Genomic DNA, 24705 nt, shown 5'->3' on the forward strand with positions numbered 1-24705 from the left:
GGTAACAGCCATAATAATGTGCTCAATCCACTCTTCTCTCTAACATGCCCGAGACTTCCCAACCGCCACGCTTCTACTCTTGAAATGTCCTTCCTCTCCCTCTCAGCACCCTTAGTACTATTTGGTCTTTAATCTCAGCTTGGCTAAACATTTCCTTTGAAGCTTTCCCTCATGCTCCCCTCCATCAGAAGCGATGGGTTCTTACCTTGAACTACCTCTTTTCTTTCCCTAAACTTTCATCAAACATTTCTAATTTTTACTTCGTGTCTCAGCCTTCTAAGAAGCCCCATGATACTGCAGTATTGGTGGATGATTCATCTTTGGATCACCCACAGCCCTGCCCCAGGCCCTGCCTATAGGGGGTAACTGACATCAGTTAAATTTGAATTCCTGAAAAGAGAATGCTAGACAATTTGAAGCTAAGCAAAGCTGATACTGTGACCTTCAGTCTGAGTCTCTGGGTCCTTACTATGTTCTTTCCTTCCACGCGCCTTTACTGGCGTCTACTAAGTACCAAGCATCATTACTATCGTCCTCTAAATTATTTCATCTATAAGCCACATAATAAAATTATAGTCCTTTTGCAAACTGCGTAGTTTTTTTTTCTCAAATGCATTCACAACAAATGTATTTTAAGTATCACACTGTTTTAGTTCAATTTTACAGATGAGGAAAGTGAATAACAAAAAGTAAAAGACATTTGAACAAGATCCTAGAGGCAGTTGGTGGCAAAGTCAGACACTGAATTCAGGTCTCATTCTTTCCACTCTACCCCACCCACTGACTGCCAAGGAACAGAGCTGTACTTCTCAAAGTTGTGCTGGCTGCACACGCACACAGATGAGGGTAGGAACTAGACCTGATTCACTATACACTGGGGATTCAACAAATCACTGTTGACTAAATCATATAACTGATTCACTAGCCTTTCCTCAGTGCCCACAACATCCTACTTTACAAACAGGCAACATACACACAGCACCTAAATAGAGGAGCTTAACCCCTCTGGGATCTTTCATTACACTGAGATTACATGAATAATGGATAGCTCAAGCACTGAATGTGGTTCTGAATAATTACAGAACAAAACGGACAGGCTCTCTTCGACTCCTTTCAATCTTTGGCCCTGTTTCCAGTCAATCACCAAGCCCGATGAATTCTGCTCTTTGAATTCATCATCAATCAAAACAACGCACACATTTACCCACCCCCTTCTCCAATCACATCCAGAGTATTCTCACCTCAACACACATTTACTAGTATTTCTCTATGGCCTCATCTGATTCGGGATCATATGCAAACACTGTTTTAATGTAGTTGGAAGGACTGTGTGTGTATAATTTTAGCTTGTTTTTCTCACTGCCTGCTTTCCTGTTCCCTCTGTTTCTCGTACCCATGGACACTTCACAGCAAATACCCTGGGAAAACTGCATACTATTCTGACAAGGTCATACACTGTGAAATAAGCAACTTTCTTACTACTGGGCAGTTGAGTTCTTTTAGTTCTTTGCTACTGCAATCATCACTGCTAAATATACAAAATTATATGTATCCTGTGATTTCAACTGTGAAAAAACACAATTTCAGGAGGAAATAACCAGAAGGCAATACATGAAGATGAATTTATATGTATTTTCCTCATTTTTCAGTTGTCTGAAAGTTTATGATTTCCGTTATTATATTTTTAATTTAATATAAAATGATACTGTAAACATTATCCTACATGTAAGTTCTTTGTTTCTTTTGAATTATTTTTTTCAGGAGAAAATTCCCTGAGAAGAAATACCAGGCATTTCTACAGCTCATAAAATAATGTCAGAAAGTCCTCCACGAGGACTGAAACAGAATATAAAACCACTTTCCCCAAACTGTGTCAGCTCTGGATTTTACCATTTTTCCTTATGTTTGATCATTCAATTAACGTACAGTGGTATAGCTATTTCAACTTGCATTTCTCTCTCCTAGAGAAGCCAAACATGTTCTAGCGTTAGTTACTATTTGTGCTGTTCCCTTTCCTTTAGCTTTTTCTTTAGTGAGTATTCGATGTATTCACAAGGACGTTTGAAAACTCTATAGTTTTTGAGACACTGATCTGTCCTTTTTGCCCTTATGTTTTCCTTTAACCTGAGATGTGGAGCTTTTCATACGCTTTTGATTTGCATATACTGTTCACTTTTCTGTATAATTTCTTGTACTATATACCAACATTCAAAGCGTATATCTTCTCCATGCTTATGAGAAGCAAGTATGTTTTCTTTGGGAGAGCAGATGATACTGTTACATTCTCTTCTTTCGTTTGCCTAGTTTATCATGACATGCTACATTAGGGACTTTAGCATCCAGGAATCTAGCCTTGTTACACATCACATACCAACAGAGTTGGGACATAATAAGGAGTTAAAAATGCAAGCTTTCAAATCAAAAATTCAAGAAGAAAACATGAGTGAATATTTATTAACTGACCTAGATATGGGGAAATGCTTCATAAGCACAAGAGTAACAGAAGAAACCACAGAGGTAAAGATAGAAAGATATTACTATCTTTGCTTAGAATGGCTGCACATAAACAATACAATACAATACAATCAGAAGAACTTTGCAAGAAATACTATAGACAAAGGTTAATGTGTTTAATAGTTAACGGACTCTTAATCACTAATAAACACTAATTCTAACAGATAAATGGATTATCTGTTAGATAAGATTATGTAGACTTCTTCTTATATTTCAGAAGAAATATAAAGTGGCCAATAATTTTGTTTTAATCTTATGAGAAATCAAAAAAGATACAGATAATATTTTTCCTCCTTCCCCCCACCAAATCAAATTAGCAAAACTCTAAAAGAAAATAACATGGCATGATAGGGGTAGAGTGAGTCAGGCATTCATGCACTGCTGGAGTTTATACCTGTAAAGGAATTCAGCCTTGTATCAAGGATCTATGAAATGACCATGGCCCTTTGACCCAATAATCCTACTCCTGGAAACTGACCTTGGGAAATAATCAGAAATGCAATCAGCCATAGGGACTTTCCCTGCAGCTCTACCAGAGCCCTCTTGGCTCCCCCAATCATGACACTTGGGCACCTAGGCCTACACACACACTCCTGCCCTGGATAACTCCACCTCTCCCGACCTGCTGAGATCCCACTTGGGTTTCAGGTCTCGCCTCAGACATGACTAACTGGGCTGCGGGCCTTTCCTTTGTCTCTCAGAGTACAGGGCCCAGGCACTGTCATTACCCACTTACTTGTCTCTCTCCCCCAACAGACAAGAACAGAATTGTGTCAGCCTTGTCTGGCTGTATTCCCTTGAACCCTGCACACAACACACGAGCTAAGTGAAAAAACCCAGAAAGGCAGCACGCTCTGTATCACTGTCCTGACACTCCCGTGGGAGCACTCTGGCCTCCCAGACAGACAGAAGGCAGGACTTACCGACATGAAGTGGAACCTGAGGACGTTGTCGATCCCCAGCGCTTTCAGCTGCAGGATGACAGGGGCCAGATTGCTCCGCTGCATCTCAGGAACGGTGGATTGAGGCAGCTGGTCAAAGGCTTCCTCTGAGGATAAGAAAAGAGAACTGTTTGAGATCAAATGTCACAATCAAATGCAATCATTATGCCAAAGGAACAGTTCTCCTTCTCTAACTTTAATGAGAGGCTCTAGGAGTCTAGGCTCAGATGCATATGATATTGTGATATAAAGTTGTTTCCTATTTAGGAAAGATCCTTCTATTTTTTTAAATACCTTAGATAAATACATTTGAACAATATATCTTTATAAAAGTTTCTCCTTTTACTTTAGAATGCTTTTTAAAATATGCTTCTTGGACTTCCCTGGTGGCACAGTGGTTAAGAATCTGCCTGCCTATGCAGGGGACACGGGTTCGAGCTCTGGTCCGGGAAGATCCCACATGCCGTGGAGCAACTAAGCCCATGCACCACAACTACTGAGCCTGCGCTCTAGAGCCCACGAGCCACAACTACTGAGCCCGCATGCCACAACTATGGAAGCTGGCATGCCTAGAGCCCATGCTCCGCAAAAGATAAGCCACCACAATGAGAAGCCCGTGCACCACAACGAAGAGTAGCCCCTGCTCACCACAACTAGAGAAAGTCCAGACGCAGTAACGAAGACCCCATGCAGCCAAAAATTAATTAATTAATTAATTAAAATAAAATGTGCTTCTTGTTAGCAAAACATTAAATCAAAGCAACAAGTATTCGCTGAATCACTATGGGTGGCCAATTGCCATTCCCTCTGCTTGGGATGGAGTACGTCAAGCAGGCCAGAACTACACATAAAAGCAAAGAACAATTTAAGATAAATCACCAAATATAACTAGAACATAACCAAAGTATCTCCAAAATATAAAAAAAATGACCAAACCTTATAAACAGCAAAATTTGTCCAAATCTAACTTTCTAAATTGAGCCAGGCACACACGTCACTCCCAGAATCTGATGCTGCCCCAAACAGATTAATGAATGCTTCCATGCACCATCAGGAACAAAAGGTGTCCTCAAACACCTTTTGAGGAAAAAGCACCATCAGGTTCAGAGGTGCCAAGATGGGAGGGGCAGGAGAGGGGAGAGGAAGGAAAGAGACTCTGGGAAGCCTTTTTATAAAAGCTAGATAAAAAGGGTGGGGAGGGCTTCCCTGGCGGCGCAGTGGTTGAGAGTCCACCTGCCGATGCAGGGGACACAGGTTCGTGCCCCGGTTCGGGAAGATCCCACATGCCGCGGAGCGGTTGGGCCCGTGAGCCATGGCCGCTGAGCCTGCGCGTCCGGAGCCTGTGCTCCGCAACGGGAGAGGCCCACGTACCGCAAAAAAAAAAAAAAAAAAAAGCATGGGGAAAAGACAGGTAGGAAGAGATTAAATCCTCTTTGTGTATATTCAGAAAGCTTAAGGATCACATAGAGGAGGATTATATACACAGTCCTCCCACATCAGTCAACACGTTAACTGTGCACACCCTCTTTCACACAAAGGTGGCTCAACTTCCATTCAGATCATAAATCTTTAGTTAACTAGAGAAAAAAAATCAGAACAAAACAAAAGGTGTCATGAAGAAATAGCACTACCAGTGAAGGACTTCAGAAAGCTTTAATTTGAGAAAAAAGACAATAAATACTCTGTGAACTGACTGATACAAATTGCCAAATGCTTGGGTCTACTTGGAAGGTTCTGGGTAACAGGCAACAGCAGGAAGTTCCAAATGGCATATTCCCTTCAAGTTGCAAGAGTGTTTGGGGGATAGCCTTTTGGTAGGATAACCGCATTTTCCAAGCACACTGCTGAACAAGGCAGAAACAAAGTTATCAGATAAGAGGACGATCCTGCTGAGAAGACGCTCACAGGAAGTAGGTGCTTCCTAAGAGTTCATTGACACTTAGTTAAACTCTACTGAGAACTCAAGTACACAAGGCATTGGGCCAAGAAGAGCTGCAGGAGCTGTAGGCCAATGGCTCTTGAGAAGTTTCAGTGATTCAAAGAGGCCTGGGACCAAGAGGAGGAACAGGCTAGGTCCCAGTGAGGGGTCCTCCCAAAGAGAAATGGAGGCAGAGGGAAGAAGGAAGGACAGCTGGTGGGAGAAGGAATTTGAGGGCACTGACATGTGAGGGAGGATTTCAAGGATAAGGAGGATCTGTTGGGCAGAGGAAACAGCCCATGGAAAGGTACTAAAGGTTTGAGAGGTGGATGTGGGAAAACAGAAGGTATGTCCAAGAAGAGTGCAGCTCAGCAGGGATGCAGTGTAGGGTAGGTGCTGGTGGACAACAGGAGAAGACAAGCTAGAAATAGTCCCGTAAGGCCCTGGGAAACTGTTAATGGTCTGAGCAGGTAGCACCCTGCTCAGAGCTGCGTTTTCTGGAAGCAGGCTAGCGGAGAAAGCCTAGAGGCTGGATCTAACGTAGCCCATTACGTGGCCTCTCCTCAACCTCACCTCCACTAAAACTGCTCATGCTAAGGACTCCAGTGACCTTTTAACCAAAGCCACTTGCCAATCTTTAGCCCACAGTCTACTGTTTGTTTGATTTCTTTGGAGCATGAGATGATGCTGGCCATTTCCTCTTTAAAAGTAACCTGGGGCTTCCCTGGTGGCACAGTGGTTGAGAGTCCGCCTGCCGATGCAGGGGACACGGGTTCGTGCCCTAGTCCGGGAAGATCCCACATGCCGTGGAGCGGCTGGGCCTGTAAGCCATGGCCGCTGAGCCTGTGCATCAGGAGCCTGTGCTCCGCAATGGGAGAGGCCACAACAGTGAGAGGCCCGTGTACCGCAAAAAAAAAAAAAAAAAAAAAAAAGTAACCTGAGTTCCTCAAGTTAAACAAAGAATTACCATATGACCCTGCAATTCCACTCCTAGGTGTATACCCAAAGGAATTAAAAACAGGTACTCAAACAAGTACACATACGTGCTTGTTCATAGCAGCACTATCCACAATAGCCAAAAGGTGGAAGCAACCATCAACTAATGAATAAACAAATTGTGGTACATCCATACAACAGAATATTATTCAGCCACAAAAAGGAATGAAGCACTAATACAATGTAAATGAACCTGGAAAACATTACACTGAATGAAAGAAACCAGACACAAAACATCACATTATATGATTTAATTTATATGAAATATCCAAAACAGATACAGTCTTCCCTTGGTATCCACAGGAGATTGGTACCAGGACATCCCTCTCCCCCACTGCAGATACCAAAATCTGGGGATGCTCAAGTCCCTTATATAAAATGGCATGGTATTTGCATATAACCTACACACATCCTCCTGAATACTTTAAATCATCTCTAGATTACTTATAGTACCTAACACAATGTAAACCCCATGTAAACGGTTGCTGGTGTGCGGGCAAATTCAAGTTTTGCTTTCTGGAACTTTCTGGGATTTTCTTCCCAAATATTTTCAATTTGTAGTTGGTTGAATCTGCAGATACGGAGGGCCAACTGTCAATCCAGAAAGAAAGAACAAAGACTGTTGGTTGGTGGTTGTCAGCGGCTGGGGGCAAGGAGAAATGGAGGAAAAACTGCTTAATGAATTAGAAGTTTTGCTTTGGAGTGATGAAAATGTTTTGAAACTAGATAAAGGTGATGGTTGCACACTGTGAACCATAATAAATGCCACTGAACTGTTCAAGTTAAAATGGTTAATTTCGTGTATGTAAATTTCACCTTAATAAAATTTTTGTTTGTTTGTTTTCTTAAAACTTCATCCTCCCGGTATTTCAGTTCGTCTTTTAGCCCTGGTTCTCCTCTTTGCACTTCCATCATTCCTTCTTAGCACCTTCAGTAGAAGACCCTCACCTCTCCGGTTTCAGGCTCTGCCTTCCCCCTCCCTCCCATGAATCCTCCTTACCCTCTTCCTCCCCTCCAAGTACTGGTACATTCCACTCCCTCTGCCTGGTGCGCTGGAATCTAATCTCCACTGCTATCCCTTCACCTGGATTAACTACTGGGCTGCCAATAAGATTGGGCTCAATTACCGACTGTGGAGCCCTCTCCAACAGGATAACTCCCTGCTCTCTGCTTCCAAGGCTCATTCCATTAAGGTGACCCTATCACACCATAATATGCTGATCTGTTCATGAGCCTGTCTCCACCACCAAGCTGTCAGCCACGTGGCCACAGACCGTGTCTCACCTGGCCCTAGATTTCCAAGCCTTGTCTCCATGCATGGCACAGAACAGGTGCTCTGTAAACATTTGCTAAAAGAATAAATGATGTCAAGGACTGAACAAGGATGACGGTAACCGGAAAGCAAAGAAGAGATAAGTGGTAAAACCCCCCGGATCTGGTACATGACTGCAGATGGATATTGGACAGAAGAGAGAGTTAAAAATGATTTGAAAATTAAGTCTGGACAATTGAGAGAAACCTTGATACCAATGCCCACAAAAGAGAAGTACGAAGAAGGAAAGAGCAGCTTTGGGGACATCATTTTCTGCAGGTAAGGCTGTCATCTAGCTGGAGAGAAAGCTCCTTATGAGCTGGGACAGTCTTTATTGTCATTTCATTTTGCTCCCTCAGAGCCTAGCATGGTGCATGGCACAGAGCAGGAGTTGACCAACTAATTGCTTTCTATCAATGAGCCTCAGGAGAGATCCTGCCAGTTTAGCTCTGCAAAGACGCTCTGAACCAGAGGTAAAGATGGAACCCAGCGGCAGGGGGGGTGGTGGTGGTGGTGGGATGAACTGGGAGATTGGGACTGACATGTATACAATGATGTGCATAAAATGGATGACTAATAAGAAAATAAATAAATAAACATAAAAAAAAAAAAAAAAGATGGAACCCAATGCGAGGACCCACAGGATTCAAGGATCCCAGAACAAGAAAATGGCACACGAAGCTAAGGGAAAGGTAAGAAAGACAGGACCTGAGCCGCAGGGCTCAAGCTACACGTCACATGGCTACAGAGAGGCTGAGGCACAGACATTAGGTTAGAAAGGAGATGTCAAATAACTGGTGATTCGTGGTCCAGCTTTGGCCAGCAGGGAGAAATAGCAAAGAAGCGCCACATTTGGAGTGAGGAAGGCGGTGGAGGCCAGATTACCGAGGGCCTTGTGAGGGAAGTCTGGATCTTATGTTAAGTTTTGCCTATTATGGTAGATATCTGTAATATTCTCTGATGCCCAGGCTGAGTATTAGAAAGTCAAAACCCTTTAAAAAAAAAAAAAAGCCAAACTTACCTGTATAAAGGCGGTAACATTTTCCTGAGCGGCTGCGGCCACCACGTCCTGCTCGCTGGCTGGCTGATGCCTGGGACACTGGGACCACCACCAAGCACTCAATAGCTGTCCTGGGGTTGTAGGCTCGGAGTTTCACAAAGCCACAGTCAATCACATACACAATCCCGCTGATTGTGATGGAGGTTTCTGCTACATTGGTGGCCACTATCACCTAGGCTCCCCACAGGAAGGAGAGTAAGGGTAAAAGTTATTTGGTTCTTTTCACTCAGGATAAACTAATCAAAGTCCTAAAAGATTTTAAGATATTTCTGACAGTGCAGAACCTGTGAGAGGCAGTTTGGTATCCTGGATAGAGCATGATGAGTTTTAGGGTCAGGGTACCCTGGGTTTGAGTTCTCCCTAAGTGTGGGACCTTGAACAAATTACTTCACCTCCTGAGCATGTTTCCCTGTCTCCATAATAATATTTACCCTCTCCCAGGGTCCTTAAGGGGATTAAATGTGAAATATACATGAAGTGATTACAGCCTGGTACCTGGAGTACTTGGCCCAGAGTAACATTCAACAAATGTTAGTTTCTACCTTTTGTACAACTTAAGTAAATCACCACCTTGTACATGTCTAGTCATTTGCTCACTCACATTCTAACTGCTTTCTGAGGGTCTGCACGTTGCCAGGCACTCTCCAAGCTGCCAGGAATGTATGATGGACAAGAGTCTACATTCCAGTATGAGTGTTTGGGTAGAGAAATAATGAACATAAACGAGAGAGTGACTGGGAAGAAAATGCAACAGGGTAATACTCTAATATTATGTAGCATTCAATGTATACATCATATATTATAATAATGGAGTGCTACTTCAGGTTAGATGGCCAGGGAAAACCTCTCTAAAAGAAGATTTGGGGCTAAGACCTGAGTAATAAGCAGCAGCCAGCCCTACAGGGATCCAGGCAGAGGAAGCAGAAACAGCCTATGCAGCCAGAGACCAGAGTAAATAAATACAAGACAAACTTAGGAGGGAGGCAGGGACCAGATCATGCACAGTCCCTGGGCCACGTGAGGGGTTTGCATTTTATTCTAAGGGCACTGGGCGCTGCCCCTGGAAGGTATGAAGCAGCAGGAGACATGTACAGATAGCTCTTAGAACTTTTATCGGGCACTTTTACATTGATCGTTTTATAAAACATCTTCCTACCACTTTTTTTTTTTTTTTTTGCTGTACGCGGGCCTCTCACTGTTGTGCCCTCTCCCATTGTGGAGCACAGGCTCCGGACACGCAGGCTCAGCGGCCATGGCGCACGGGCCCAGCCGCTCCGCGGCATGTGGGATCTTCCCGGACCGGGGCACGAACCCGTGTCCCCTGCATCGGCAGGCGGACTCTCAACCACTGCGCCACCAGGGAAGCCCCTTCCTACCATTTTTACGTACTAGAGTCAGGATTTTATGCTATAAAACCATCTATCTAAAAGTTACTGCTATTCATGCTTTACAGCTGAGAAAACTGGGCCTCAGGGTTGAGTAACTCATCCCACGGCACACGGTAACCCAGACCTCCTGACTAGTTGGCTGCAGGTCACGTTTGACTGGACAGACTTGAGCTGCTCCGTCCCAATGGCCAGGAGGCAGGGTGCCCTCTTGCAAGTGGCCTGAAGTTGGGAGGGGATCCTCAGACCTGTCATCCCTCACTTACTGTGTTCCCTGCCACCTGCTGATAAATAGCTACTCTAAGCTGACTTCGGGCCAGTTCTGTACCTTCCTCATCTGACGGAAGGGAAAACGGAGCAAGGCCCAGGGAGGCGATGAACAGGAGGCAGACTGGCTGCCTACTGGCTCCTTTAAACCCATGCTTCTCACCACACCCTTCCCCACCCCAATTTCAAGGCCAAGGATGTTTAAGCCACACCTTGAATTAACTGACTCAAACTTGGCTCTACAGGAAAACTGATGCTTCAAACAAATGGTTTAGAGTAGAAACTAATCTAGTGTTCTTGACTGATCAGGATCCACCAAGACAGTCCTTTAAACCAGACGGGGAAAGATTAGGCAGGAAGAAAAGAAGCAAAGAGAAGTCACCTACTCTGATAATTACTAAACCTTCTGTGGGGCAGGTTTAGAAATCTTTGCAACACGTTATTTACTGTGCGCTTCTAGATCTGCTGCACAGAAACATGGACTTTAAGTTCTTAAAGAGACCTTCCTATTTAGCAAATTTTACTTCAATTTAAAATAAATCTTTCCATATACCCGGACAAAACTGTAATTCAAAAAGACACATGCACCCCTATGTTCACAGCAGCACTGTTCACAACAGCCAAAACATGGAAACAACCTAAATGTCCATCGACAGATGTATGAATAAAGAAGATGTGGTACATATATACAATGGAATACTACTCAGCCATAAAAAAGAGTGAAATAATGCCATCTGCAGCAACATGGATGCAACTTGAGATTATCGTACTAAGTGAAGTCAGTCAGAAAGACAAATACCGTATGATATCACTTATATGTGGAATCTAAAATATGGCACAAATGAACCTACCTACAAAACAGAAACAGACTCATAGACAGAGAGAACAGACTTGTGGTTGCCAAGGGGGTGGGGGGAGGGAGAGGGATGGACTGGGAGTTTGGGGTTGGTAGATACAAACTATTACATTTAGAAGGGATAAACAACAAGGTCCTAATGCATAGCACAGGGAACTATATCCAGTCTCCTGGGATAAACCATAATGGAAAAGAATGTAAAAAAGAATGTAAGTATGTGTGTGGCTGAGTCACTTCGCTGTTACAGCAGAGACCGGCACAACACTGTAAATCAACTCTACTTCAATAAAAAAAATTTTTTTAATAAAATAAATCTTTCTAGTGGATAGCAAAGGAGCACCAACGTGATTATAGTCCTTGGTCCTCAGGTTAGTCTCACCTTTCTGACAGTGCGTGACACCCTTTCAAACACTTTCATTTGCTCAAAGGAAGGCAGTCCCGCATACATGGGGAGAACCCGGAGGTGTCTCTTCATCCCAGTCCGACCCAGTGCTCGAGCCTGCTCAATCAGCATAGACACAACAGTTTCTACCTCTTCCTAAAATCGTCGAACCAGGAACCAAAGAAAATGAGATCAATTTGAAGCATGTCATTTTATCACACTGCAAGAAAATGAAAGTTGGGATGAGGATTTTAAATGTGGTCAGATTCATGACTGTCAGAGCCATCAAGTTCCACGCTGGGGTGGTATTTAATCAAATGCTACCGAACAATGGTGCCGATGGGGGTGAAAATTTCCAACTGTCAGGTTAATCACTGAAATCTACACTACCTGCAGTCAACAGAAGAATTCCTGATATACCAAAACTATGACTTTTACTGAGTTTTTTTTTTTATGCTCTGTGGCAAACAGCGTGGCATACATATGGACAAGTTGTGGCATACAAAATCACTATAAGCTTTCCCTAGAAAAGATTACTGAACCATGGAAAATGTTTGACAGTGGAAATGATTACAACTAGAAGGTAGTTCTGAACAGAGCTACAACCTTGAGTGAGCATTTGGGCTTGTTCAGTTGTTTTTCCAGTGATGTGCCTACTTGTCCCCTCCAGGGAGCTGCAAAGGTATCATTGGGAAAAGGGGCTGCAGCAACAACAAGGATGCACAAAATGTACCTCATGCAGTATTCAATTCTGGTATCAAAACGGCCCATTGAACTCTCTAATTTACTCTGGAATTAGCTAATAAATTTAAAATACATTTAACCCTCTGCAGACAGAAGAGGCAGGAAGTAATGACTCTCTGGCAATTGGGTTAATAGATGAATGACATCAAACTATACAATTATTTATGCAATCAAGTAACCACAAAATACAATAAAACATGAAATCAGTGGCTAGTAAAGTAACAGGCCTCTGTATAAATTCTGGTGCTGCCTTAACGTGTCTGTTCACCACAGAGAAAAGGTCCGATGGAATTACCTGGCCAGTGAGAAATGCTAATATGTCTCCATCTCCCTCTGTCTGGTGAATTTTCATCACAGTTTCTACAGTTGATTTGATATAATCTGGAACAGGACTGAAAAGATGTGTGAGATAAATTCATCACTAGAATATGCTCATTAATTATAGATCAATTACCCTAGTAATCTGGCAGCGAAGCCTCGTGAAAGTTAGTTTGGGCCTGCCCAGCAGGTAATCAATATATGAATAATTATTGATAAAATAAACATTCATTCTTTTTTTTTCTTTTTTTTAATGCGACATTCAAAAACAATCCGTAATTACATGTGAACTATGATTTTTGGCTTTATTTGCAGAGACATAAAAGCCATAAACCCATACAAATAGATGTCCTATCTTTAGCATGCAAGGATGCCTGGCCAGGGAAACTGGAGCTATGGTCCCAGTGCTGAATCCCACACTCTTTCTATTTCCCCTCCTGACCACTGGCAGCATGTCTGACAGGAGCTAATGGGTGTCCTGTCCCTCTAGAATCACTCAGAAGTCAAGCCCACAACTCTCTGGATTCATCTGCCACTGGCCCAGGCTCCTGGTCTTTGTCCGTCCAGTGACTACGGGTAGGAATTAGGATGACTCCTTCCTGCCCAAGGAGGCTCCTCCCGAAAATGGCAACCAGGCCTTCTTGCTAAGATGTAAAGAGCTGAGAACCAAATGATTCAAATCACTAATACTGCCCAAGCTGACAGTCTTGTAAAGCCCAGTTCTGACAACTATAGAACCCTCCTCCCTGCGACACTGTTACCGTTTTGCTCTTTCCAGCTGAGCCCAGGGACCACAAAGTCATAGAAACCTGCACATCAGTATGGAGAGTTTAAACTAAATCCAGCAGTGATACTGAGCAGGGTTCCAGAACACCCTATCAATGATGGGAGGTGCAAAACACGCCCGCCCCTCCTCAGCAGTCTGGCATCTCGGCCTCAGAGCCGCAAGCAGATGCAAATGCTTCTCCTCCCACAGAACAGGCCTAGTTTTCTAATCGCCCTCATTAAAAATGCAGGATCATCAAACCTTTGTAGATAAAAGATATCCACTGGAAATGTTCGCCCTTCCACTGTAAGGATCACGCACGTATCCCTGGTTGGGTCACTGGTGTCATTTTGATTAAAGAAATCCCAAAATTTCTAAAAGAAAAAAAGAAAATCAATTCTTCACTCCTCTCAAAAAAAAACGGTTCATAGTAACTCATGGAAAGAAAGAAAACAATATAAAACTGGCAGAGCAGGGGGTGGGGAGTAGGGATTGGATATATATAATACAGACTAGGGGTTACAAAATAATTATTAAAAATCGTATTTTTATTATTGCAATTTTGGAGAATCACATTTCAATGAACAGACTCTTTACCGAAGACTTGATAGAAATGATAAAAGGTTTCCAAACTGCATTCAGCAGTGCATCTGAGTCAACATGCAGCTGTGCTATTGATCTTAACCCACCCACGCCCGGCCCCCACAGCCCCCATATTTTATTTAACAGAAAATTAGGTCAGAAGGTGTAACTCAAGTTAAATAAGGATTAAATCAGGTTGATGTGTAGCTCTGATCTGGAAAGCACAGCTCTGATCACACAAGTTATCAGTGTATAAAGGAAGCGTATACGTCTATGAACAGTAGATGTGTCCCTGGTAGCACAGTTACAGATCTGCATGTACTCTATATGTACAGGGACAGAGTCCTCTCCATCTTTATATGCCCCACAGGAAGAAGCACAACACTTTGTATGGGGCAGGTTGGCAAGCATTCACTTCTCCGATGCTCCCACAGGACCCTGTTGAGAAGAGCGGCTCTTGGCAATTCCTCCTGAATAGGTGGCCACGTCCTCTTCAATGGCACTTGACCACCAGACCTGCAGTCTATAGGGAGGCCTGACGTGAGAGCACTGGCCAACGATGGGGGAGGGAGACTCCACCAAAGATGCCCTCTTGGGGCATGTGACCCAAGACACACAGAGAAGTTGAGACCAAGAAGAACCGAGTGACCAAGCCGGCAGGACACAGAGTGCTGGAGGGGGGCTGCTATCTAGCTGCAGGGGCACAGACATCCTGTAAGGTGGAGCACACCATTATCTGACTCTCAGTGACCTTCCCGATCCCCTGAGGCCTGGCCCAGCATCACTTTCTCTTCTCCTAGGAGGCCTGGCCATGTGATCACAAGGCCTGTCTTCTTTAGTTCCCAGGTATCTTCCCTAAATACACCCACGCCTGCTCCTGGAAACTGGGAGCCCAGGGGTGCCCTGAGGACCTGCATCGAGCGCAATGTGAAAGGGCTTGGAGGAGCACTTCTAGAAGAGTCCATTGGATTGAACTACAAAATAGCTGGATGCTACATGTTAACCTCAAAGTTGTGTTTGCACAGGCATAAGAAAACAAGCCTCAGGCCAACAAAAGAACTGCGCTGTGCTATAAAGAACCACACGGCACCACTCTCCACGCTTCTTTCGGGTAAATTCTCTGCAAGCGACTTCAGCCTTCCTGTGTCCTGTGGTGTGCAGAGCATGGGCACACTACAAGTGATGCACAAACAAGGGAGAAGAGACTCCATCCCACTCCCCCAAAGAGTGAATAAGCCAGGGAGGAAAGCATGCAAAGGACCAATCATAACATAAACCGAGGCCCAATGACTGGATGACCAGAAAAGAGCTGCGAGTTACAATTTGGGGAGGAAGAAAGACCAACAATGACTGGCTGTAGGGAGGGCTTCCTGGAGGCAGCAGTATCCCCTGGAGGCAGCAGTATCCCCTGGCTAAGCCTGAGGACGATTATTACCAGCTAGGAAGGAGAAGAGGTACCCCCTTCCTAGGATGACAGCAGAGTGTAGACTAAGATGTAAAGGGGCCCCTGATGGAGGAGACAGCTCAAGGTCTAGGGCAGGCCCGTCTCATCTCTGAGTTGGTTGTCTCATTGACAAAATGGATGAACTGCTCTCTACACCCTGCAAGGCTGTTGCTCCTATAAGGTGTGTCTGACTGCACTTGGCAAAGGTCTGGCCTCGAACAGTACTCAGTAAGAGATCGTAGTGATCATTCTGCAGTGGTCCAAATGTCACACTGCACAAGCACTTTATTAGATGGGCAAGACAAGGGCAGCGAAGATGGGTGTGAGGTGATCAGACCTGTTCTGCATCCCTGGCTCCGGAGGCCATTCTGGAGAAGGGCAGGGGTGATCAGAGGTTAGAGCCCAGCCGACTAGTTAAGGAAGCTATTACAACAGCTCAGAGGACAAAGAATGAAAGCATGAACGGGGGCAGTGTGAAAGCAATGCATTCCAGAAGTGTGACAGATGGGACTTGGCCATTGTGAGTGTGAGGGCACACGTGCATGCCGGGGACGATGGAATTACTTCTTACTCAATGAGGGGTAAAAACTTCCTAAACCAAAAAAAAAAAAACACACACACACACAAAGAAACACAGAAGAAGCAACTTCCTAAAGCAATGAATGTCCTGAGCCAAAATGACTATGACAGTGGGAAAGGGACTGCCGGAGAGATGCTGAGAGCCACAAGTTTGTAGGAGTCGTGGGTCCATGAGTTTCATGGTCTGTGGCTAGCCTGCTGCTGGCAGCCCAGGCTGGAGCGAAGGAGCCCAGTTAAGAGGCCAGAAGTGGGAGCATCCACTGAACCAGGGGCCATGAAGATGAACAGCCTGGCGAAGGAAGAGCAGCCAGCAAAGGAGCCTGGGGAAGCCGTCAAGGAGGCGGAGCGAGGGGAGAAGGTGGAGCTCCAGAGGCTGCAGGCGGAGGAGGAAGATTTTAAAAAAGGCTTGGCAGACAGGCTTTTGGGGCCAAAAAGGCAAGCAGAACAGGGAGGAGGCTGAAGGCTTAACACTGGTGTGAGAATGCAGATGGCCACACCTTCTGTTAAGGAGTCTGTGGTGCTGAGGGGTAAAGACAGGGAGCTGCTCTTTCAAGAAATCAAACTCAGCATTAAGTGAGAAGGCATGAGACTTTTATCCTTAAGATCTTTATCTTTCATCTCTATTTGGAAATATAAGATATGGATTAGAAAGCAAATAAATATGGTATCAACAGTGTGCGCATCTTGAGGCAGAATGAAGGACCCGGAGGAGTGAAGTGGGTTCAACCACCTAGAAAACAAGAGTTTAAGTCAAGTTTCAAAGACATGGATCACACTGACACGCACACATGGTGAGAAACATAAAATGACACAGAGGAAGAGGCTCGTCTATGAAATGGAACGTAAACGGTGTGGACGTCTGGTGCACTGCCTTCCCAGCTCACCAGCTTCCTCCTGGCAGCGGCTCTGATCTGACCCACAGGACTGGACCCCAACAGCCACGCCGACATGACCTGCCCACCCCTGGCCCATGCAGAATGGTCCCAAGTGGATTCCTGACCCCAGCAGACCCCAAATTCCTTCTTCAGGAATCTGGAAAGAGAAATTATTCTCTCTTCAAGCTGGACCTGTGACAAAAAACTGTGGGAGCTGTCAGTGATCATATTTTCTGCCGTGTGAATGGAAACCAGTAAAAGAAAAACAACACCATGTGATACAATTGTCAATAAATACTCCGTAATTATACCCGGCCATATTCTGTAATTGCTGACTTAATTAGGCTTAAAAACAGCTAAACCAATCAAGGCGACGATTTGATCAGCTCCCGTCAAACTCCGCTTGCCTCCTCTGCCTCCCAGCCGCCGTCACTGGTGTCCTCACCTGCAGGCTGGGCCACCCCAGACCCTGAGCGAAACCAGAGCGGGTGGTATCTATCCCTCCAGGCAGTGGAGTTTGGAATGAGTCTGTCGCCCACAGATCCAGCAGCTGGGGGACCGGGGATGAGTTCTGGTCCCCCTGGGCCTCTAGGGCAAAATGTTACCTGAGCCACGCCCTACCCCACTCCCATGCCCACACACTCTTCCTCTCTCATCCACTTCAGCCCATTCCTTCCTCTTCCTCGCTCTCTCTCACCTGGGAACACATTCCACACCCCACGTGTACCACACCCACCTGGGTCTCCCCTCACTCACACACAGACCTCACTCCCCTTCACTGGCCGAGCCAGGAAAGGATGAAGAAAAGGACGGCCTGAGCCCACCCAAGGACCCCGTGAATGCTGCTGACATCCCAGCAACCCCTGCATGCCAGCGCACTCAAGGTGTGACACAACTCCTACATTCCACTTTCCCACCTAAAAAAATCACTTCCAGGAAGTCCGTCTCTATCAACTATAGTAGGCAGAAAAGAAAGAAGCTATGTTTTTAAATCTCCATGCCACACCAAAGACAATGAAAGGCGAAAAACAAGTAAGCAAGAAATAAGTATTAACAATGATTCTAAGAAAAGGCTTGGATGTTATAGATTTCGAGCACAATAAAAACTATTGGGGGCTTCCCTGGTGGCGCAGTGGTTGAGAGTCTGCCTGCCAATGCAGGGGACACGGGTTCGTGCCCTGGTCCAGGAAGATCCCACATGCCGTGGAGTGGCTGGGCCCGTGAGCCATGGCCGCCGGGCCTGCGCATCCGGAGCCTGTGCTCCGCAACGGGAGAGGCCACAACAGTGAGAGGCCCGCGTACCGCAAAAAAAAAAAAAAAAAAAACTATTGGGAATAATTTTTAAAAGGGGGGTGGTGACAAACATAAGGGATAAAATAGAGAAGATGTTTTGGGCAACTTGGTCATGGAGGAGATAACAGGAGATGAGGTCAGGTGCAGCCTTCAAAATAGCATTCCAGCCAGTATCACGGGTAAAGGGCGTAAGAATTATTAAAGAGGGCAACAGAGAGCTTTAACCCAAGAGTTATGGTGGGCAGACCTAAGACGACAGACTCCTACAGCCCGTGAGAAGGTCTGAGAAACCAGCCAGGGCACATGCAGGCATCTCTGTCAGCCATGCTGAGTTTCTTCTCCAAGTTGTTCTGCATCCCAGAAGCCACAGGGATACCAAGAGCCAGGCCCTTTTCATCTCAGCTGCATTACAGAACTGCCCTCCTGACTGGGATCTCCACATCTGTTCTTATCTCTTCTACACAGCACCCAGTGATCTTTCTAGAACCCAAATGCGATCAAGTCACTGCTATGCCTCACACTCTGCTGGGGCTCCTGACCAGCAGGGCGAGTCCTTCCTCCTTCACGTGGCCTGTAAGGCCTCCCATCATCTGACCCCTACCAGCCTCTCCATTTGAATCTCCCATCGCTTTCCATTCAACCCCAAGTCCCTGCTCTGTTGTGCCAGACACTGTTTTAGATGAAAGGGATAACACAGAGTAAGACAGTCAGAGTCTCAGTCTTCATGGTGCTTACATTTTAGTGATGGGAGACATACAATAAACAAACACCCAGATATGCATATGTTAGCTAGTGAGAAGTGCTAAACAGAAAAAATGAGGAGAGTAAGAGAATGGAGAGCGACAGGGACACCATTTTAGACAGTGGTCAGGAAAGGCTCTCTGGGAGCTAATATCGGATCAAGACTGGAATGAAAGGAGTGCAAAGCCATGAGAACGTCTGGGGTCAGAGTGGTCTAGAAAGAGGGTTCCCCCCCACCAAGAACAGAAGCAAGCTTAGGTTTTTCTGGAACAGAAAGGGGAGGCAGGAGTATAAGGAGCACTGAGGAAGCTGGAAGGAGACAGAGAGGCGATGGGGGGCACCTCACCCCCCACAGGGGACCACGGGCGAGGTATGGCTCCCACCTTATACTTGACTCACAGCCGCTTGAACACATGCTTTCATGCCCCTGTGGTTCTGTGCATGTTTAGGATGCACTTCCCCACTTCCCCACCCCTGCCCATCTGGTGAACTTCTGTGCATCTTTCCAACCCAGGTGGGATGTCCCTCCTCCGCGAAAGCTTCTGGACATCCTCCAGATGACTAGAGAGTGAGCACCCCCTCCTTGGCTGTCTCAGCACCTTGAACAAACTGAACCGCAAATATCTATTTATGTGTCTGCTTCCCGGAGAAGTCAGGGAGTGTATGAATCACCTGTAGCCAGAACTGTGCTTCTGTGGGATGTGTGTGTGTGTGTGTGTGTGTGTGTGTGTCTGTGTGTGTGTGTGTGTGTGTGTGTGTGTAGCAAGTGGTCAAAATTATGTGTTGAACTGAACTGCTGTCTGGACTAAAATATTAGTCATTAAGAGAAAAATAAGGGGGAGTGGTGGTTTGAGGAGGGATGGAGTGGGAGGTTGGGGTTAGCAGATATACATTTTTATATACAGAATGGATAAACACCGCCTGCCAATGCAGGGCACATGGGTTCGAGCCCTGGTCCGGGAAGATCCCACATGTTGCAGAGCAACTAAGCCTGTGCACCACAACTACTGAGCCTGTGCTCTAGAGCCTGCAAGCCACAACTACTGAGCCCATGTGCCACAACTACTGAAGCCCACGCGCCTAGAGCCCGTGCTCCACAACAAGAGAAGCCACCGCAATGAGAAGCCCGCACATTGCAAGGAAGAGTAGCCCCTGCTTGCCGCAACTAGAGAAAGCCCGCGCACAGCAATGAAGACCCAATGCAGCCAAAAATAAATAAATAAATACATTTATTTAAAAAAAAAAGAATGGATAAACAACAAGGACCTACTGCATAGCACAGAGAACTATATTCAATATCCCATGATAAACCATAATGGGAAATAATATTAAAAAGAATATATATATATTTTTATGTATAACTGAACCACTTTGCTGTACAGCAGAAATTAACAAAACAGGGGCTTCCCTGGTGGCGCAGTGGTTGGGAATCTGCTGGCCAATGCTGGGAACACAGGTTCGAGCCCTGGTCCAGGAGGATCCCACGTGCCGTGGAGCAACTAGGCCCGTGGACCACAATTGCTGGGCCTGTGCTCTGAAGCCTGTGAGTCACAACTACCGAGCCCGCCTGCCACAACTACTGAAACCTGCACGCCTGGAGCCTGTGCTCTGCAACGGGGGAGGCCACCGCAGTGAGGGGCCCATGCGCCACAGCAAGGAGTGGCCCCTGCTCACCGTGGCTAGACGTGCAGCGGCGAGGACCCAATGCAGCCCAAAACAAATACATAAATAATTTATTTTTAAAAAATCTTTAAAAAAGAGAAATTAACACAACATTGTAAATCAATTATACTTCAATTAAAATTTTTTTTAAAAAAGAAAAATAACGTAAACTTAGCCATAAAAAAGTTATAGCACGGAAATTATTATATGTACAGGGAAAACTTCAACTGTACCCCCAATATAAATGCTAAAGTCATAAATTCAAGAAATATAGGGCTTCCCTGGTGGCGCAGTGGTTGAGAGTCCACCTGCCGATGCAGGGTACACGGGTTCGTGCCCCGGTCCGGGAAGATCCCACATGCCGCGGAGCGGCTAGGCCCGTGAGACATGGCCGCTGAGCCTGCGCGTCCAGAGCCTGTGCTCCGCAATGGGAGAGGCCACAACAGTGAGAGGCCCGCGTACCACCCAAAAAAAAAAAAAAAAAAAAAAAAGAGAAATATAGCCTCCAACTAGAGTAATAAAAAGAAATTGCCTGTGTAGGGGAAAACATAGTATGTAGAGAAATAAGACAAATAGCTAATTGTGAACTCAATTAACTACAGGCTAGTTTCCACCCACAAGCTGAAAAGGAGTTTCCTCTGATCACATGGAATCTAGGACATCGGATGGCCCCATAAGGAAGGTAGGCCATCCTGCCAAAGATAAGCTCTTGCTGCAGGTAGCTTCCCAAGGACATGTCCAACAATCCCAGTGCTAACCAGGGACAGAGGGCCAGAGGGGGAAATGCTCATACCTCTGCATCCAAGGTGGCTGAAGCCACAATCAATCGAAGATCCCCTCGCTTTTTCTGAATCTAAAAAAGAAAACATAAAAAAAGACAATGATAATAGTGTGATACTTACAGATGAGATAATCTGATATCTGAAATTTATTACAAAATAATCCAGTGTGTGTACTTTTTTGCGGGGCGGGGTGGGGGGAGCTTAAAGATGAAACAAGACCAACCACAAACTGATAACTGTTAAGTCATAGGTGAAAAGGTGGCTCATTAGACTATTCTTTCTAACTGTGTAAGTGACAAAATTTTCCAAGATAAAAAGCTAAAAAAAAAAAAATGGATAGAGAGTATAAAGGAACTTTAAAACCTAAATATGAATTTACCAGGAGTAAAACCATTTTTTCCTGACACCTGGATAGTCAGAATCTATGTATATACAGTTAAAGTATGAAAAAATACATCAAAAGCAAACAAACAATAAATGATAACACCAAGGTAGAAATATGGACAAAAGATACTAACAGTTATTCAAAGAAACAGATGATCAAGAGGCATAGGAGAAATGATCAAATAAATTATAGCAAAAATGTGTAACAACAATGAGATTATTTTTTCATCCATCACATGGGCAAAGATTTATTTTCAGTGTTAGCAAAGATTCAGTGAAATAGGCCCCCTTGTTATACCATTCCTCAGAAGGCAATAACCTGGTGGGATAATTCCTCATAAGTATCAAAAAGTCTAAATCTTTGGCCAAGGAATAAATTAATAATGAAAATAACAATAACGACAGCAACTAGCATATACTAAATTATGTGCTATTCCAGGGTCTCTGAGTACAGTTGTATAGTATATACACTGCACAAAGAGGCTAGGGGCCTCTGAAATCCAGCCCACCTTCCCCTCACCCAGCTGTGGACATCCTCCCAATGGGAAAGTTACCTCATAGTCTATTTATGGCCCTGTGTCAGGCACCATCCTAATAATTTTACATTTTCTAAGTTTAGCCTGACAACAAATTATGTCATAGGGCAGCTCTAAGAGAACACTCTTCAAAGACAGAGAGGTTCTGCCCAATGCAGTAGCCCCTAGCTACATGTGGCTACAGAGCCCTTGGAATATAGCCAGTGTGACTAAAGAATTGAATTTTTCATTTTATTCTATTTCAACTAATTAAAACCTAAGGTGGCTAGTGGTTATCAGACAGGAAAGTAAACCAGCAGAGAGTGAAACTTGTATCTGTCCCATTTTAGAGATGAGTAAACTCAGCAGAGTCAGATTTGAAGCCAGAGTCCATGCTCTATCACCTCTTTCTAGACTCCTGTGATTGGGAATTTGTCCAAAGAAAACAACCAGAAAATACAGGAAGGGAGGAGAGGATGCAGGTAAGGTTGAAACAAAACTGGCTGTGGGCTATAACTGTTGAAGCCAAGATGATGGGCACATGGGGGTCATTAAATCCTTCTCTCTACCCTGGGGTATGCCTGAAATCTTTTATAATAAATAGTGAAAGAATGAAAAGAAACAGAAATGCAACATATCTAACTACAAGGGTGCTCCTTGCAACATTATTTAAAATAACTTCAAACCTGGGAGCCATATAAATGCCTAACAGTAACGGATGAGTCAAATACTTTATGATAGAGACGTGATTATGTAGCCACTAAAAATAATGTCTTCACAGAATATTTAATCACACAGGAAAATGATCTTGATGTAACGTTAAGAAAAATATGCGAGACAACTTAGAACATACAATCCAATCCCCACTTTGCCAAAACAGACGCATGTACACACACAAAAAGATGCACAAAGAAAAAAGAAGAGAAGGAAACATACCAACATTCTACCGGTGACTGTTTCTGAATGAACAGGATGACAGATGATTTTCATTTTTTTCCTCCGTATTTTGTTGGATTTTCTAAATTGCTACAATGACTTTCCTAATCAAACAACAAACAAAACAAAAACAAAAGCAAAGCTATACCTTTTTCAGCAGGCCAATGGCAATGTCGGTGTACAAGGTCCTCTCGTGGGCTTCATCCAGCATGATGGCACTAGAATCAGGGGGACAATCTCAGTAAGCATCAAACCAACCACTGCACAAGCCCATCCAGACCATCAAAGGGACTGCTGGGTATTCAGACCATCAAAGGGACTGCTGGGTATTTAGCCCCCATGCGATCACCTTGTAGCAAAAGTAACGCTAAGTAACTCCTCTTTGACAAGGAGGTAACTCTTAAGCTAATAAAAATGTTGACATCAACATATCTTGGTGAAGAAAATGGTGTATTTTTTGCTACTTCTAAAGAGTATTACCACCCACGCTGGATTCCAACAGAATCTAATACATGATTTTAAATTCCAATATAACATGTAACCCCACAGAGCACATAAAAATCAGGACACAGCCCACCCACCCAAGGCTGTTAAACTGCAGAAAACAGCAGGAAGAGGCACATGGTCTCAGCTGTGCCACGTGTGTACCAGTGGGTCAAATGTGATATCCTGTCCCAGAATACCACAGAGCCTGAGTGGGACCACTTTAACGCCATGAGCAATGGACAGACACACAAGGAAAGGGAACGTCTAAATAATTATTTGGACTCTGCACATTACATTCAACAAAATGCTGCCAGGCTCTGTGCTGTGCCTCCAGCAAGATCAAAACAAGTCAACAGACTGTTCAAATAACGACAGGGATTTTAAGGAGCCCAGTTTTGACTGTAAATTCTGAAAAGAACATCAAAGGTGGTAACAGCCAAAGTAAGGAGAAAAGCTTTGGGAAAGCTGAGGATGGTCGTGAATCCCATCTAGTAACACAAATGCTTCTCAATCTACTTGTGTACTTTTGAAACTTTAGGAAACTTATCACAGGAAAAACACATTTACCTGTATTTTGTTAACAATGGATCAACCATCATTTCCCTGACCAGCATTCCATCGGTCAGAAACTAAAACACAGAAACACAAACGTTTAGAAATAATTCAAAAAGTTCAAGTACAACTAAAACACATACAACCTCATCACCAGTGTGTGTACAAGACAATTCCCACCAAGGACTGTGAGAAAATGCCCCAACATTTTGGTTATCAAGCAATAGAATAGTTCACAAACAAGATTTCGAAGACGGGATCCTCAGCTGGGGCTTGCAAATCTTTTAGCAGAATTTCATGCTCTGAGCCTGTACCACTGGCACTGCTGCTGATGAACAAACAAGCAGTGAAGACAAAACTGTGTCTGCCCAGGGGGATGCTGTGAGTCTGAGATCACCGTTCCTACAACATCCCC

At 44.6% G+C, this 24705-nt stretch overlaps 1 protein-coding gene across 2 annotated transcripts in view; it reads right to left on the reverse strand.

Moving 5' to 3' along the window:
* DHX35 (DEAH-box helicase 35) overlaps positions 1 to 24705 on the reverse strand; it is a 73057-nt gene that overhangs the window by 20854 nt on the left and 27498 nt on the right. For both annotated transcript variants that reach the window (XM_029221602.1, XM_029221601.1), the window contains exons 6-13: positions 24306 to 24367; positions 23401 to 23470; positions 21429 to 21488; positions 13721 to 13833; positions 12671 to 12767; positions 11629 to 11787; positions 8703 to 8913; positions 3438 to 3562 (exon numbers count right to left, since the gene is read on the reverse strand). In XM_029221602.1, coding sequence (XP_029077435.1) covers positions 3438 to 3562; positions 8703 to 8913; positions 11629 to 11787; positions 12671 to 12767; positions 13721 to 13833; positions 21429 to 21488; positions 23401 to 23470; positions 24306 to 24367 — 897 coding nt within the window. The remainder of the gene's footprint in view (positions 1 to 3437; positions 3563 to 8702; positions 8914 to 11628; positions 11788 to 12670; positions 12768 to 13720; positions 13834 to 21428; positions 21489 to 23400; positions 23471 to 24305; positions 24368 to 24705) is intronic.

The sequence above is a fragment of the Monodon monoceros genome, unplaced genomic scaffold, assembly GCF_005190385.1.
Source record: "Monodon monoceros isolate NGI ecotype Baffin Bay Population unplaced genomic scaffold, NGI_Narwhal_1 Super_Scaffold_13, whole genome shotgun sequence".
Lineage (NCBI taxonomy): Eukaryota > Metazoa > Chordata > Mammalia > Artiodactyla > Monodontidae > Monodon > Monodon monoceros.